This window comes from Berghia stephanieae, chromosome 11, assembly GCF_034508935.2.
Source record: "Berghia stephanieae isolate SIO BIC M18660-M18661 chromosome 11, UCSD_Bste_1.3, whole genome shotgun sequence".
NCBI lineage: Eukaryota > Metazoa > Mollusca > Gastropoda > Nudibranchia > Aeolidiidae > Berghia > Berghia stephanieae.
In genome coordinates this window covers 11,792,569-11,809,283 of record NC_088370.1, presented here as the reverse complement: position 1 = coordinate 11,809,283, position 16,715 = coordinate 11,792,569, and the positions used below count along the sequence as shown (strand labels likewise).

The following is a 16,715-nucleotide window of genomic DNA, read 5'->3' as shown; positions in this document are numbered from 1 at the left end:
GACTCTTGTTGTAACAAAAATGAAAGTAAAAGTACAGGTTCCAAGTAATTTTAGATATATGATGAAATTGTAGTGAGTCTCTTATTGTCTATAAATTGTTGGGCGCTCACGAGCATTTAAAACGGTGGACTGTATTACTATTTCTACACTAAAGCAAGAATATAGAACGCGTAGGTATGTGTCTTGTTAAAGTAAAGATATAGATAGTTCGTACAGACCTGGTCTCTGTAGACTGAGTAGGGCGGTACCCAATTTTACTACCCTAGGCCTAGACTCCTAGACTAGATAGATGGATTTAAAAAAAATTTTTTTTTGGCAGTTTCCTTTTTTTCCCAACAGGGGACGTTTAAAAAATTTATATCTATCATAAAGAGGATGGGCGTGGACTTCCAATCCGCAGTCATATTTCCACATAAAAAAATAATCGCGCGGTAGGCAGTTTAATGAGCAGTGGCAGTCAAATTGTGACCCAACTCGCCGTTCTCGTTTTGGGGGGTTCAATTAAAGATGCATAACTTCGTTATAAAGAGGAATATCGCATATATTTTGGTATAATTATTTTCGTCTTTCAATTTCCTTTTAAACGGTGCCAATTAAGTAAAAATCCATTAATAATAACTCCAGAAGTTATATGAAGTTAAAATTTGGCAATTTTGATATGATATGATATGATATAAGTCCAGATTTATGTAGGCTTTTACAGCCTTTTATCTGCTCTTGTGCATTCGTGAACGTATATAATTCAAGTCTCTCAAAACTGGGCATGCCACATAGTGGAAGGAGGTGTCTGAATTTAACTTTACAAACAGTATTTTTCTGTTTCACAATGAGCATCAAGACGGCACTTGAATGCCTGCAATGAATGGGCGTCGACAACTTTTGCAGGCAGGCGGTTCCATTTGTCGACTACCCTAACTGAGAAAAAGTTCTGCCTAAGGTTTAGAGAACACCTTTCTTTGGAGAGTTTGAATCTGTGTCCTCTGGTGGTGCTGGTGGAATCAAGATTTAGAGGGCTCGTGCTAACATAGTATAAATTATGTGTGTATTTGTACGCTTCAATTAGGTCTCCTCTGTCTCTCCTATACTGCATGCTAGGTATTCTTATCTTTTTCAGTCTTTCTGTGTATTCTAGATCTTTGAATCCCGGAATGACCCGAGTTGCGCGTCTTAGAACACTTTCTATGAGGTCTTTGTTTTTCTGTAGTCGTGGTGCCCATGCTACATTGCCAAATTCCATGTGGGGACGTACAAGTGCAGTGAACAATTGTCTCATGTTATCTCTATCAAGATGAGTGAACGACCTCCTAATGAGACCATTTTCAATTGCATTTATTTTTTAAAAATAAAAACGCTTGTTTTTAGGATAATATCAAAACTTTATTCATGCCAAATTTCAGGGCTTTATATCTATGCGCAGACACTTTTTAACTCTGCGCCGAAATGCATTACATTATCTTCTCATCATGGCTGCCCGACGATATCGATATTCATATCGATATTTTAAATTTAGTTATGTACTATTTTTAAAATTTAGTCCATATTATTTTCAGTACTATTATTTACTATGTTTTTATTTTGAATACATACTTTCCAACTTTCTTTATGGGCATTTTATAGTTTTTGTTTTAAAAGTTCGTATTTCTTCTCTTTGTGAAATCCGATATTAATAATATCGATATTTTTTAAATACCAATTGCTTTAATCTATTTTATTTTGCCATCAAGTCATCAAGTTTCTTTCCCATATGCTTAGATATATTTTATTATTTGTATCCATATTCGAAAGGCCTTAGCATTAATCAGTATTATTATTATGGTAAGAAGTTCTATTAGTTATAAATTTTGACACCCCCATACTTTGAGAGAGAAGAGGGGTGGGGGGAATAACATTATATTAATTGTCAGTTCAAATGATGTAATAGCAATAAACCCAAAGTGGTTCAGCATACTTTTTTTAAGTATTAAAAGCCAGAACTTTCCTTCTAATTGAAATAGGGAATCTGTTTCAATTTATTTGAACTTTTTCAATCTACCATTTTATTTATATGCAATTTAATTGCCAGAGGTAAAAATAAACTCATTATGTCATTACGCAACATGTTTATATCTTTTCATTTAAATACTCTCAAACCCTTTTTTATTCTCTATGTATTAAATCAAAGAGGGGAATTATTTGCAATTGTTTCAGTGAGATATTGGGGATAAATCCAGAAGTGATATAGCAAATTGTTTCTCACATCTAACCAAGTTTTTAATTATATAACATTTGCGTCATATTATGTAATAATGTGTTAATTTGAAATGTTTATCTTCCCCTTTATTAATGTAAATGCATTGTCCTCGATAAGACGAACATTTTGGTTTACAATATATGATAAGAACTCCATATTGACTGTTTTAACCATTTTTAATAACATCACACGATTTCGGTCACAGTTTTGCAATGGTAATTTTGGGGTAAAAATCGGTCGGAAATGTCAGACTTTGAACTGCCGTAACTACATTTCTAATCAAGATAGAAACAATATTCAAACTGTTTTGTAATCTGTGTTGCCAGCTCTTTCATATGACATTGGTTTCAAGTGTGTGAGTTACATTTAGAATTTCTATTAAATTCCAGTCTATAGTTACGAACTGACTATTTTCACCGTATGTATTAGCCAATCAGAAGCCAGGAAACTAACTGTGATGTAGTAGCCTCAGCCTCCAGAATTCGATCCGACATTATTTTCTTCCTGCGTGCAGACGAGTTTTTTTAAAAAAGAAAAATTTTGCAAGAACAAAAGCTAGAGAGACCTCCCAAAAACTCCTCGTTATAGCATTTCTTTCAATTTGTATTTTCACTTTGGACCTTTTGTCAGACGTTTATTTATTCAATTTGTCATCATATAGAACAAACCTTGATAGATATGTGAAAGTTTAAAATTTCCTAATTTGACCATTGTTTTGATTCTCGGCAGCCATTTTGATTTGTGAGGTACTGAAAGGCAGTGTAAAGCAGTCCTAGGGTTGTTGTTTTTTTTGTTTTTTTTATGTTTGTTTGTTTTTTTCTATTAGGGATAGCTAGAGGTCGTTTGTTTTTCCTGTTAACGGTAGTTAAAGGTACTAGGTTGTATTTTTTCTTAGGAGCGAATATTTGGGCTCCCTGCCTTAGCACGATGAGCTCTCAGAATTGGTTACAGTTACCGATAAAGTTAAAATTTGGCAATTTTGATATGATATGATATGATATAAGTCCAGATTTATGTAGGCTTTTACAGCCTTTTATCTGCTCTTGTGCATTCGTGAACGTATATAATTCAAGTCTCTCAAAACTGGGCATGCCACATAGTGGAAGGAGGTGTCTGAATTTAACTTTACAAACAGTATTTTTCTGTTTCACAATGAGCATCAAGACGGCACTTGAATGCCTGCAATGAAGGGGCATCGACAACTTTTGCAGGCAGGCGGTTCCATTTGTCGACTACCCTAACTGAGAAAAAGTTCTGCCTAAGGTTTAGAGAACACCTTTCTTTGGAGAGTTTGAATCTGTGTCCTCTGGTGGTGCTGGTGGAATCAAGATTTAGAGGGCTCGTGCTAACATAGTATAAATTATGTGTGCATTTGTACGCTTCAATTAGGTCTCCTCTGTCTCTCCTATACTGCATGCTAGGTATTCTTATCTTTTTCAGTCTTTCTGTGTATTCTAGATCTTTGAATCCCGGAATGACCCGAGTTGCGCGTCTTAGAACACTTTCTATGAGGTCTTTGTTTTTCTGTAGTCGTGGTGCCCATGCTACATTGCCAAATTCCATGTGGGGACGTACAAGTGCAGTGAACAATTGTCTCATGTTATCTCTATCAAGATGAGTGAACGACCTCCTAATGAGACCATTTTCAATTGCATTTATTTTTTAAAAATAAAAACGCTTGTTTTTAGGATAATATCAAAACTTTATTCATGCCAAATTTCAGGGCTCTATATCTATGCGCAGACACTTTTTAACTCTGCGCCGAAATGCATTACATTATCTTCTCATCATGGCTGCCCGACGATATCGATATTCATATCGATATTTTAAATTTAGTTATGTACTATTTTTAAAATTTAGTCCATATTATTTTCAGTACTATTATTTACTATGTTTTTATTTTGAATACATACTTTCCAACTTTCTTTATGGGCATTTTATAGTTTTTGTTTTAAAAGTCCGTATATTTCTTCTCTTTGTGAAATCCGATATTAATAATATCGATATTTTTTAAATACCAATTGCTTTAATTTTATTTTATTTTGCCATCAAGTCATCAAGTTTCTTTCCCATATGCTTAGATATATTTTATTATTTGTATCCATATTCGAAAGGCCTTAGCCTTAATCAGGATTATTATTATGGTAAGAAGTTCTATTAGTTATAAATTTTGACACCCCCATACTTTGAGAGAGAAGAGGGGGGGGGGGGAGTGGGGGGAATAACATTATATTAATTGTCAGTTCAAATGATGTAATAGCAATAAACCCAAAGTGGTTCAGCATACTTTTTTTAAGTATTAAAAGCCAGAACTTTCCTTCTAATTGAAATAAGGAATCTGTTTCAATTTATTTGAACTTTTTCAATCTACCATTTTATTTATATGCAATTTAATTGCCAGAGGTAAAAATAAACTCATTATGTCATTACGCAACATGTTTATATCTTTTCATTTAAATACTCTCAAACCCTTTTTTATTCTCTATGTATTAAATCAAAGAGGGGAATTATTTGCAATTGTTTCAGTGAGATATTGGGGATAAATCCAGAAGTGATATAGCAAATTGTTTCTCACATCTAACCAAGTTTTTAATTATATAACATTTGCGTCATATTATGTAATAATGTGTTAATTTGAAATGTTTATCTTCCCCTTTATTAATGTAAATGCATTGTCCTCGATAAGACGAACATTTTGGTTTACAATATATGATAAGAACTCCATATTGACTGTTTTAACCATTTTTTAATAACATCACACGATTTCGGTCACAGTTTTGCAATGGTAATTTTGGGGTAAAAATCGGTCGGAAATGTCAGACTTTGAACTGCCGTAACTACATTTCTAATCAAGATAGAAACAATATTCAAACTGTTTTGTAATCTGTGTTGCCAGCTCTTTCATATGACATTGGTTTCAAGTGTGTGAGTTACATTTAGAATTTCTATTAAATTCCAGTCTATAGTTACGAACTGACTATTTTCACCGTATGTATTAGCCAATCAGAAGCCAGGAAACTAACTGTGATGTAATAGCCTCAGCCTCCAGAATTCGATCCGACATTATTTTCTTCCTGCGTGCAGACGAGTTTTTTAAAAAAAGAAAAATTTTGCAAGAACAAAAGCTAGAGAGACCTCCCAAAAACTCCTCGTTATAGCATTTCTTTCAATTTGTATTTTCACTTTGGACCTTTTGTCAGACGTTTATTTATTCAATTTGTCATCATATAGAACAAACCTTGATAGATATGTGAAAGTTTAAAATTTCCTAATTTGACCATTGTTTTGATTCTCGGCAGCCATTTTGATTTGTGAGGTACTGAAAGGCAGTGTAAAGCAGTCCTAGGGTTGTTTTTTTTTTTTTGTTTTTTTTATGTTTGTTTGTTTTTTTTCTATTAGGGATAGCTAGAGGTCGTTTGTTTTTCCTGTTAACGGTAGTTAAAGGTACTAGGTTGTATTTTTTCTTAGGAGCGAATATTTGGGCTCCCTGCCTTAGCACGATGAGCTCTCAGAATTGGTTACAGTTACCGATAAAGCTTTCCAATTTTTCGGCGGCAATGGGGTCTCGAACCCGCGACCTTACTGGTACAATAACTCCACCTGGCCGGGGAGAGCGTGGCTGTATGAGTACAAGCTATTCACAACTCGAGAAAAAGTGATTTCAATCTCTATGTCTATCTTGAGCCGCTCCCCTCGACTTCTTGAGGTCATGGATTGAACACAGACAAACTCCGCAAAGTTCGTTAGCTACCAAGATACCATTATTACCGTACGGTGAAAATAAGTCTGCCACACTATTGTCCCCGTACAGTGAATATATCAGTCTAGACAACCTGGTGGCATATGTCAAAAGTGAAACAAGGAATTGATGGTCGAAAAGGAAGGGGGTAAATGAATCTAAATTTAATTTGTAAGTAGGTCAAATGTGGCAGTACACCCCCACACCCCTCCCCACATTACGTTGACTTGGATAAGACAACATATACGGCCAGGGCTGCTTCACAATCAATTTGAAAATAACAGCTTTGGTATTTAGCTCATTGCTCTGTTTTCTATGTTTCTTTTTCCTTTTTTTTTCTTCTTTCTTATTTTTTTTATTTTTTTTTTTTTTTTGTTTTTTTTTTTTTGTATTTTAAAGATTCAGTCATGGATGATGAGAATGAGTACTGCAAACGACCCATTTCCAAGGAGGAGATTCCAAGCATTCCTGAAAGAAAATATTTCTGTGAGTTTACAATATCTACTGACTTATGTATAAATTCCTGTCTCAAATTTTTATGCAACATTAATCAAAGATCGTTTTCACTTCGTTAACAAAAACATACAGTTCGTTTTATATTGTCATATAACAGTACAATTTGTTCAATTTCTTCTTCTTTTTTTCCACCTGTATTATCTGAAAAGAATAGTATAAATGATGCCTAGTATTTCTTATCTACGTTGAATAACCTGATCTTCACCATATTAAACAACTTTTCTTTTCTTTTTTTTCGACTTGTCATGAATGCAATAGAATTTTGTTTCTATATGGCCTGCTGTGAGAATAGATTAACCAAATTAAAGCACATTGACCATTTTGTAAAGGAATTCAAATGCAGAATATAGATTTTCTTTTTAATTTTATAATATTTGTATCAAGATTACATAAAAATCAACTGTACTGATTTGTGTGAGTGTTTAAGCAAATGTTATTTGTAATTTCAGCGCTTAGAGTCTGATGTTTCAGCATTATTATTATTATTATTATTATTATTATTATTATTATTATTATTATTATTATTATTATTATTATTATTATTATTATTATTATTATTATTATTATTATTATTATAAGTAGTAGTAGTAGTAGTATTGTTGTTGTTATTATTATTCTAATTTATTTGTATATCTATATCTTGTGTCCGTATCAACAGATAATGATCATACAGCTGATGTCCAGTAAGTATCTTGAAACTTTGAAATTCTTTTGACATTTTTTTAATCCCATCTTTCGGGATTCTATTTACCGTAATGTTTGGGGCTATGAGGTCTGGTGGTATGACACTTAGCTTTGGACTAGAAGGGTTCACGGTTTGAGTCCCGCTCTGAGCGGGATACGGTTGAGTCCTTGGAAAAGGCTCTTTACTCACATTCTTTCACCGTACTCAGGTGTAAAATGAGTGCCTAGCCATTCACAGTATATCCTCGTTTCAGAAATAAATTGTAATATCGCCTAACAGGCATCTATCATGTCTTATCCTACATGTTAAGTGCTGCTGTTGGCGACAGACCCCTTTAATGAACTTTGAGCACTTTTAGTGGATATGGCTCTATATAAATACTGAAGTATTTTTTAATAACCAATTTTAACTTTTAATTTTGGCTTAAGAAGCATTTTGGACCAGACACATTCTTTATTACTAATTTCGTTCCCATTTTTATTTTTTATTATTTTTGTTTTTGTTTTTTTAACCCCAAATTAATGTTATTAACAATTCACTTCCAGTTAAAATCGTGCATAGCAGGTATATGTGCGGTTATGCGGTCTAGTAATATGACTCTTGCATTTGGATCAGAAGGTCTGGGGTTCGAGACCTGTTTTTGAGTGGCACATCGTTGAGTCCTTGGAAAAGGCTCTGTACTCACATTCTTTCACCGTACTCAAGTGTAAAATGAATACCTGGCCATTAACAGCACCGTGTCTGTCTGCCAAAAAAAAAATTATAATATATTAATATTAATATCACTTAACAGGCATTGTGTCTCATCTTACTTATTAAGTGTTGCTGTAGGCTAGGGACCCCTCAGACTCTCTGACTGGGTGGGGATCCTGACCTCCCATAGCGGGCAGGGAGGTCCATACTGTGTCTTCTATCCCCTTATATCTGTTTTCCAACATGCTTTCTGTCTTTGTCTTGAAATGAGGTTACTTGATTTTGTCCTGGCCCTGGTTAGAGGTCTTGGCTGGGAGGGAAACAGTCAAATGCATGGTTATTGTTGTGGATGATATTTTTTTTCCTTGTAAATCATCTCTCTGTTATGTATTATTATATTTGTTATTTTTAGTGTATAATGTAAACATTTGAGTGTATTCCTCTCTGTTGGATTTTGTGCTTGTGTCCGGATGAGACTTATAGGTGATCTCAAACTAAGTACATTGGAATCTACATCTGATCCCTATTTGTTCCCAGTTCCCCTTTGTCTTACCTTTTATTGGGTGCTTTAATTGTAATTCTAGAACTTTTTACTATCCATTTTCTTCCTTTTTACTGGCGCTGATATGACCTAAATGTGTTGGAAGCGCCATAAAACCCTTAAAAACAAAACAAAACAAAAAACATCAGACTCTCTGACACATGTTTAGTGGATATTGTCCTATATAAATGCTCTAGATATGAGATATTTTATTTTGGAGTGGTTTGAGTAAGCTGATATTTTTAGTTTATTGACATTAACTGATTCTTTGTCTTCTCTCTACAGGCTACATGCACGTATCCTTTCTGAGACAAGTCTATGAAATGAGAGTTGATTTATTCGATGTGCTTTTTTTGTGATTTGTGTTGACTAAACTAGAACTCTCTCTCTCTCTCTCTCTCTCTCTCTCTCTCTCTCTCTCTCTCTCTCTCTCTCTCTCTCTCTCTCTCTCTCTCTCTTCTCTCTATCTCTCTCTATCTCTCTCTCTCTCTCTCTCTCTCTCTCTCTCTCTCTCTCTCCTCACTTTCTCTAGTTTTATCTCCCTCTCTCTTTCTCTAGTTTTATCTCCCTCTCTCTTTCTCTCTCTCTCTCTCTCTCTCTCTCTCTCTCTCTCTCTCTATATATATATATATATATATATATATATATATATATATATATATATATATATATATATATATATACACACACACACACACACACAAACACAAATACTGTTTTATGATACATTACAATAAGTTGGAGTAAATGTACCAAGTCTGAAAAAATTGTAATATCGCCTAACAGACGTCATAACTTGGTCTGCATGTTACGTGTTTCTATTGGTCAGGAACCCTTTGTAAAGCGTTTCAAGCATGTTTATTGGATATTGCGCTTTATAAAAGCTCAAGTTGAATGCACAAGATGGATTGGGGGGAAAAAATATATTCAGATCGTCATATATTTTCAGGTCCTTCTCATCTGTGATCCACAGTGATACTCTTTAAAAATTCAATGAATGATGTAAAAAGGAAAAGAAACAGGTCATATTTTATATTAGTGTATTTAGAAAAGTTTTCTCTTTTCCACCGTTCTAGTTTTATTGTTTGAATTTATTTTTTCTTTTGAGTAATTGTTTGATATTTACAAGTGATGTTTGGCAGCTATTGCAGCGTGGCTAGTGGTACGGTCTTTGATTCCTACCCGAAAGGTACCGAGTTCAATCACCCGTCGCTGTGTTGTAGGGCCTTGAGTAAGTCACCTCGCCCTAGCTCACTTTGCGGTGCTGCTCTGCGGCTGATGCCTGGGTTATTCCAGTCTTCCCTTGGAAAAAGACCCTAAAGACAAATTTCCCCTTGGGGATGAATAAAGGGAATTTTGTTTTATTTATTTATTTATTTATCAGACGATTCCCTTAACAATAAATCAGAAGGTAAAGACCTAAAGGAGAGCTTTGAACAGGTGAGGTTGATATTCCTATTCATATTTTAAAATTTCTTCTTTTTAAAAAATTTGTTTTGTTTTGTTTTGTTTTCTCCAGTTTTATAATTTGGTTAACTCAATTAAAACAGCATTGTGGACATGTCCTATATATAAATGTCCATAGTGTTGTTAAAAGCTAAGTAAAATTAATTCCTGGCCATTAACAGCATTGTGTCTGTCTGCAAAAAAATTATAATATCGCTTAACATGCATTGTGTCTCATCTTACTTGTTAAGCGTTGCTGTTGGCTAGGGACCCCTCAGACTCTCTGAGCATGTTTAGTGGATATTTATTGCATTATATTGCGGCTATGTGGTCTAGTGGTATGACACTCGCTTTCGGATCGGAAGGTCCTGGGTTCGAACCACGCTCGGCGCATAGTTGAGTCCTTGGAAAAGACTCTTTACTCACATTCTCTCACCGTACTCAGGTGTAAAATGAGTACCTGCCCGTTAACAGCGTTGTCTTTGTCGGAAAAATTGTATTATCGCCTAACAGGCGTCATGTCCCGTCCTACATGTTAAATGTTGCTGTTGACCAGGGACCCCTTGTAAAACGCTTTGACCTTGAGCACATTTAGTGGATATTGCGCTATATAAAGCTCAATTTTTTTATTTTTTTTAAAAGTGATATTAACCAGAGAGCAGATTGATGGAGATGCTTATTGTTTATTGTTTTATTTATATAATCCTTATTATGGCATTGGTGGTTGACGGGTTTAAACCATGTTCAAAGTTAAAAGGTTTATTTTAGGCAATTTGCCATTATAAACCATAAATGAACTCAGATTTTCCAATAAACAAATGAATTCAATTAAGGTAATTGCACTATAAATAAAAAATAGAAAACATTTATAATTTGTGACCCTTCATCTCAAAACGGTATTATGTCGGGATGAACCAGATGCTAAAAAGTCAATTTAAAGCTAAACTGGTCAATATTTTGAATTGTTGGTATTCAGCCGACTAAATTATAACATTCATTCTCCTCTATAAAACATACAAACTCAACGCAAGTCTGAGATTGCTGGCTATAAATTCAATTTTCAGCATCTTTATCATCCCAACATACTACCGTTTTGAGGCAAGGGGTTACATATAAGAAAAGAAATCAAAATCACTCACAAGCTTAGTAACATCATAGATACAAAACGTGTGATTTTGAGTATGGTCTGGGACTTAATAGGTGTCAGGGATTGCAAGACTGTGTCCGTGGATAAGGTGTTTTAATGCTTTACCTCACTTGAAACAGGTGAGAATGAGTATCTCACAAAGACGACAATTCCCCCCCTCCCTCACCTCACCAATAGGGATGAAAAATTTCTCTACTTTCCTTTCCAGAGGTGAAGCAAAAATTGTTTCAGTCTGTTTTAGTTTCAACAAGTGAGACGAACCCTGGTTTTATGGAGCTGGTGGTTCTGAAGATTTTCTAGAGTTTCTTCTATCATAGTTGGCAGTAAAAGATTGTCTTTAATCCAGACCTGCCGTTTGTACTGATTTAATCGGGACCGTCCTGATTTTTATGCGAAATTTGCTGCTGTCCCGATTTCCTGATTTTTCTCTCTCACGTCCCGATTTTTCTTTTTACCCGAATTTTTTTAGTTAGAAAAAAAAATTGGCGGAAAAAAATTGGTAGAATTTTTTTTTTTAGTGGTAATCAAATGATGAGGTGACCCGTATCCCCACCCCATTGTACGGTATCGATATAATGATATCAGTGATGTTGCCCAAAATAAGTATTTCTTTTTATAGTATGGGCAGACGGGAATGAATTTGTAGGTGTTATTGTTTCATAGTTCAGAAAAGTGAGTGGAGCAGGCACTTATGTTGGTAACAACAAGATATCTTGTTGTTACCAACATAAGTGCCTGCTCCACTCACTTTTCTGAATTAAAAAAAATTCACCCCATACACCGGAGCATACTCAATGTCTCAATCGTTTCTATGTTATATGTTTGTGATGAGAATATTGGCTATTAAGCTTAACTGCTGGTCAAAATTACTTCGCGATGGTGGTGAACGAATCGGCGATCTCAAGAAGTGGGTGAGAGAGGGATCTAGAAATGACTTTGGGTTTGAAACGAATATTTTTGTGTTCGTGGATAGCTCACACGGTAGAGCCACGCTCTCACCTGCCAGGCGGAGTTGTCGTACCAATAAGGTCGCAGGTTCAAACCCCACCACCGCCGCGAAAAAAAATGTTTATTCTCTATTGTCTTCTGGCACTTTTCTACTCACTTCATATCTTATTGTTTCATAGAAGACATCGATACCTGTGTTGTGGTTTATTTCAATTTCGTGCACACCATTCGTTCAATCGTCAATCACCAGTCACAGTCACTGATTCATTGTTCTCAACTCTACCTCGTGCTGAGCTGAATTGTTAATTGTGCATTTTCTTTGGATTTAATTCGTTTTTTTACTACTTTTTCATCTGTGTGCATTATAGTTGGTCTTTGTTATTTGTGCTATACAGTTTGGTGTCCTCAGGTGAGTGTTTAAAAAAAATATCAATGTAACGTTTTGTGCCTTATTTTCAAGCGTCCTGATTTTTTTTCCTGTGTCTGATTTTTTAAGACCTTGGTCCTGATTTTTTGTGCCGGTAAAATGGCAGGTCTGTTAATCCTATTCACTCTGATAATATGCTCTATTTTGGGGGGGGCAAGCTTATATATATATATAGATGTGTATATTTATTTCAGGTTGCCATGGCAATGTACGGTTACATGACCACCAACCTAGACACTGTGGAGATGAACTACGCCTTCGACATGGAAGCCTCTGGTATATCCTGTTTATTTGCATTTGCATAATTATAAATTATTTGACGGTGTAATCAGATAGGTTTAGACTCTCTGGCAATAGTCCTAATTTTTATCATGATTAATCTCTTTTTTATTTTTTTATTTTTTAAAATTTGCATCAATATTTCTAATTTGTCTGAATATTTTCTTTAGATGTTGACAGGAGAGTTATAAGTGGCTTTATGAACTTACGTTAATAATTTGTCTCAATCATGTTTATAAAAATATATAGTTTGTAAAGCGCTTTGAGCATGTTTAGTGGATATTGCGTTATATATATAAAAGGCTAAGTAAAAAGCTGAAGTCTACAACATTTATATTAAGAATACATAAAAATTGACCGCACTGATTTTTTTGTCCATGACAAGTAGATTTGAGTGTGTCACATTTTACAAATGGAACTTTGAATTGAAGAAATTATTATATTTTGTACTTCACAAATTAAGAAACGTTTCAGTGTCTTCACCTCAAAGCTTTTTTTTTTTTTAATTTTTGTAGATTAACCTGACACAACCAAGAAAATCTGTCAATATGGGGTGTTACCTTGAGTTATAAAAGTTCAATTGGTGAACCACTTGCCTCACAAAAAAAGGAACTGATTTGATAGTGGGATGAGTCGAGTTTTTTGGGGTTTTTTTTTACTGATTACTTTCTTTCCACCCAGCAGTGATTGGGTAGCTATTTCGGTTATCTCTGGCAGATAGTACTTACAATATAATTCAGAAAAATGAGTGGAGCAGGCACTTATGTTGGTAACAACAAGAGATGAAGTGAGTAGGAGAAATGCCAGAAGACAATAGAGAATAAAATATTTTCGCGGCGGTGATGGGGGTTAAGAGCGAAAAATGTTTATTCTCCATTGTCTGTTGGCACTTTCCTACTCACTTCATCTCTTGTTGTTACTTGCAATATACTAGTCCCAACGGTTTATTTTTAACTGTTTGGTTAAAGCTGCACAAACGAGGATAAACTCTTGCTTCATTGGAGTACTTACCACTCTTTTGTGGAGGAAGGGAGGAGGGAGGTTATACTGCTCTTTGTTTACGTCTTTGCCTTTTTTACACTTTGGTCGTGCACTGCCTCTATAAAGAGCTTACAGGCTATTCCTTTTTTTGATGTGCATTTAGGCTTAATATCAGACATAAAGACCAACCTCAGGAAACACCTCTAAACATTTGAAACCAAAATTACACCCATGTTCTAATGTCAAATTGGTCATCAGTTATTTGCAAGGCATATGACACTCTCAACACACTCACATGCACATGCTGGCTCACACATACACATACAGGGTTATTTGCATCAACGGCTTTTGACCAAGGATAATATTTAAGAACCGCTTCATTTTCTTTTTTTTTTTTTATTAATTATCCATTACAGGTGATGATCTTTGTGGACTACTGTATGATTTCCTCAACGAACTCTTATTCATATTCTCTGCTGAGGAGTTCATGATTGCAAGGGTCTGTTTGTCATTCCATTCTCCTTGTTTTAAAATTTGTTTAACCCTCTCCTTACCACCCATAGGAAAATCGTCACATTCGTTAGGATGTAACAGAAAATTTTCTCATTCTGATTTCTCTTGTACACAAAATTTTTTTTTAATGCTTTGATTACAGCTACAAATATTAAACACTGTGTTATAGAACTCACGTGTTACTTTTTTGTTTGATTAGGAAAAGTCTTTTTCTGTGCTGGGTGGTTGTGAATTTTCGGGGTAAATTCTAAAAATAGCTGGTAAGGAGAGAGTTAAAGGAAATCTGATATGGTACAGTAGAGTTCAGATGCTTGACATTTCAATTTTTTCTGACAGAAACAATAACAAAGCTGTTAACAGCCAGGTACTCAATTTACATCTGAGCCCACTGAGAGAATGTGAGTAAAGAGCCTTTTCCAAGGACTCAAGTATGCGTTGCGTAGAGCGGGATTTGAACCCAGTACCTTCCAATCTGATGGCGAGCCTCATATCACCAAAGTAGCCTTAAGAAGTTTTTTTTTTTGTTTGTTTGTTTTTTTTTGTTTTTTTTTGTTTTTTTTTTTTTTTGGGGGGGGGGGGGTTAGTGTTTTTTTATTCTGTGTGTGCATATGTGTTTTGTTTTTGTTTTTGTTTTGAAAGAAATTGTTTACCGACCGTTTTATGTAGCTACATAGAAAATGATAGATCAAACGCCATATCAGAGAATTAAATAATGATAGTAAAGTGAAATGCGGGTGTCAATTTAATTTAGGAAGACAGATGCAACATTTTGCATTATATCAGAGAATCAGCATTGCTCAATGGTAGGAGTTCTTTCCCCTTTTTGATATTTCTTATTAATCGATTTAATGGCAAATTACAAGAGTTTTATTTCATTGTGAATATAATATACTTTTTATTTGAACAATTTTTAATTTTTTTTAAAAATCATCACACAAAACAGGTGATAAGAATTACAGAGTTTGATGAGGAAAATTTCAAGATTAAAGCTTCTGGGTAAGTGTTTGTCTTTGAAATCAATAATAATTTTGAATGTAAGCTCCAATTTAATTACAAAAACAGATCAAATGAACGTTTCGGGTTTCCCCTTTATCAACAAAACATTCATTAAGATTTTGTTTGCAGATATATCTCTATATCTAATTAAAATAATGATTTAAAGAGAAAAAAAAAAAATCTTGTTTGAGGACCAAGGCCTGATCTTTTTTTTTAGCATCAGGTGCTGAGATCGCAGACTGGATAAGGATACCCCATGTTTGAGTCCTACTACAAGAAACTAATCTCCTATTGTAGAGAAATTAAACCCGCATAGCCCTCCGCTAGCCTGGGTTTTTGCTTCAAAGTCACAGCAGACAGGCGATTGATGAAGAATTTGAATTAGTGTCAGAGCTTCTGAACTGATCCTCCCTTTTTTATGTCAGACCAAGGTATTCTGAAAGTAATGTTTTGCTTAGGAAACCCAAAATTCTACCTCAAATATGAGGAAATAAGGAAAATATTTTATTATTAAAAAAAAACAAACATGAAAATAAAAACTTTATTTATAAGGCAATGATCGATAAGAGTTAGTGTGGAAATTCATTGAAAGACTCGTTTTAATCAAACTTCAAACTTTGATCTTGTTTTTTTTTTTTTGTTACTGTATATGATTTTATGAGCATGAAAAATTTGTGACAATGTCTTTTTTCATCCCACAGGTATGGAGAACCTTTTGATATCAGCAAACATCCCCAAGTAAGATTTGCTATCTGATTTTGATTTTTTTTTTTTTTTCAACTGGATCATTTGTTCGTAGCTTTAGATAGTTGATAATACCAGTAATAACACACACAAAAAAAAACAACCAAAAACATGTCAAGTTCAGATGGCATCGCCTAGCCATTCCATGATAAATTATAGATAATCCATCAGACAAATATTTTATGTCAACAAGATTCATTCAAGTTGTCCAAGTAAGCTAACTGATTATTTTTTTTCCTTTCTCTCTTCTTATTTTTTTTTTTAATTCCAGGGTACAGAGGTCAAGGCCATCACTTATTCCAACATGCAAGTCCACCCGGAAAAGGACACCAATGATGTATTTGTCATCATAGATATTTGATTTCATTTTTTTTTTTTTTTTTTTTTTTTTTAATTTTTTTATTTATTTAATTTTGTTTGTCTTTTTGTCTTAACCATTAAACCTCGACATTAAAAAAAAGTTTTATTTAGGATAACAAGACTGACAAGTCTTGAAATTGAGCCCAGATCATAGTCATCGTTAACGTTTAGCCTGACACTAGAACCCTCTAGGACCGGCAGTTTGACGTCATTTTTTAGGTTTGTGTAGCGTCTAGTGAGTTGTCGTTAGTAGAGCTCAAGGAAACAAGTTATTTCATTGGTTGAATTATTGAATACAGCTCACAATTTGTTTTCTTTTGTGGCAAAAGACTGGCATTTTGACGTCATTTTTTGGTCAGTGTCAGGCTATAACTTTACGATGGCTACGCTCAGATACAGTTACACCTCTCTCATCTGGAACTCCACAATCCGGATGTCTCCTTTATCAGGACTGATTGCCTTGGTACTGA

At 34.4% G+C, this 16,715-nt stretch overlaps 1 protein-coding gene across 2 annotated transcripts; it reads left to right on the top strand.

Moving 5' to 3' along the window:
- Positions 1-34: 34 nt before the first annotated feature.
- On the top strand, positions 35-16,386 carry LOC144957210 (protein archease-like). Of its 2 annotated transcripts, none has more exons than XM_078888263.1 (9): positions 35-170; positions 6,369-6,455; positions 7,144-7,168; positions 9,789-9,844; positions 12,567-12,648; positions 14,049-14,131; positions 15,089-15,141; positions 15,843-15,879; positions 16,157-16,386. In XM_078888263.1, the coding sequence occupies exons 2-9, from the start codon at positions 6,381-6,383 to the stop codon at positions 16,244-16,246; spliced, it is 501 nt and encodes a 166-aa protein (XP_078744389.1). In that variant the 5' UTR covers positions 35-170; positions 6,369-6,380; the 3' UTR covers positions 16,247-16,386. The 2 variants fall into 2 exon arrangements, with proteins under 2 accessions (XP_078744389.1, XP_078744388.1); XM_078888262.1 differs by having other exon boundaries at positions 35-174.
- The last annotated feature ends 329 nt before the right edge of the window (positions 16,387-16,715 follow it).

Excerpts from the sequence above, each read along its gene's own strand:
- LOC144957210 (XM_078888263.1), top strand. The coding sequence starts at position 6,381 with ATGATGAGAATGAGTACTGCAAACGACCCATTTCCAAGGAGGAGATTC. Across the intron at positions 9,845-12,566 it reads TAAAGGAGAGCTTTGAACAG|GTTGCCATGGCAATGTACGG; the intron begins GTGAGGTTGATA and ends TATTTATTTCAG. Across the intron at positions 15,142-15,842 it reads TTCAAGATTAAAGCTTCTGG|GTATGGAGAACCTTTTGATA; the intron begins GTAAGTGTTTGT and ends TTCATCCCACAG.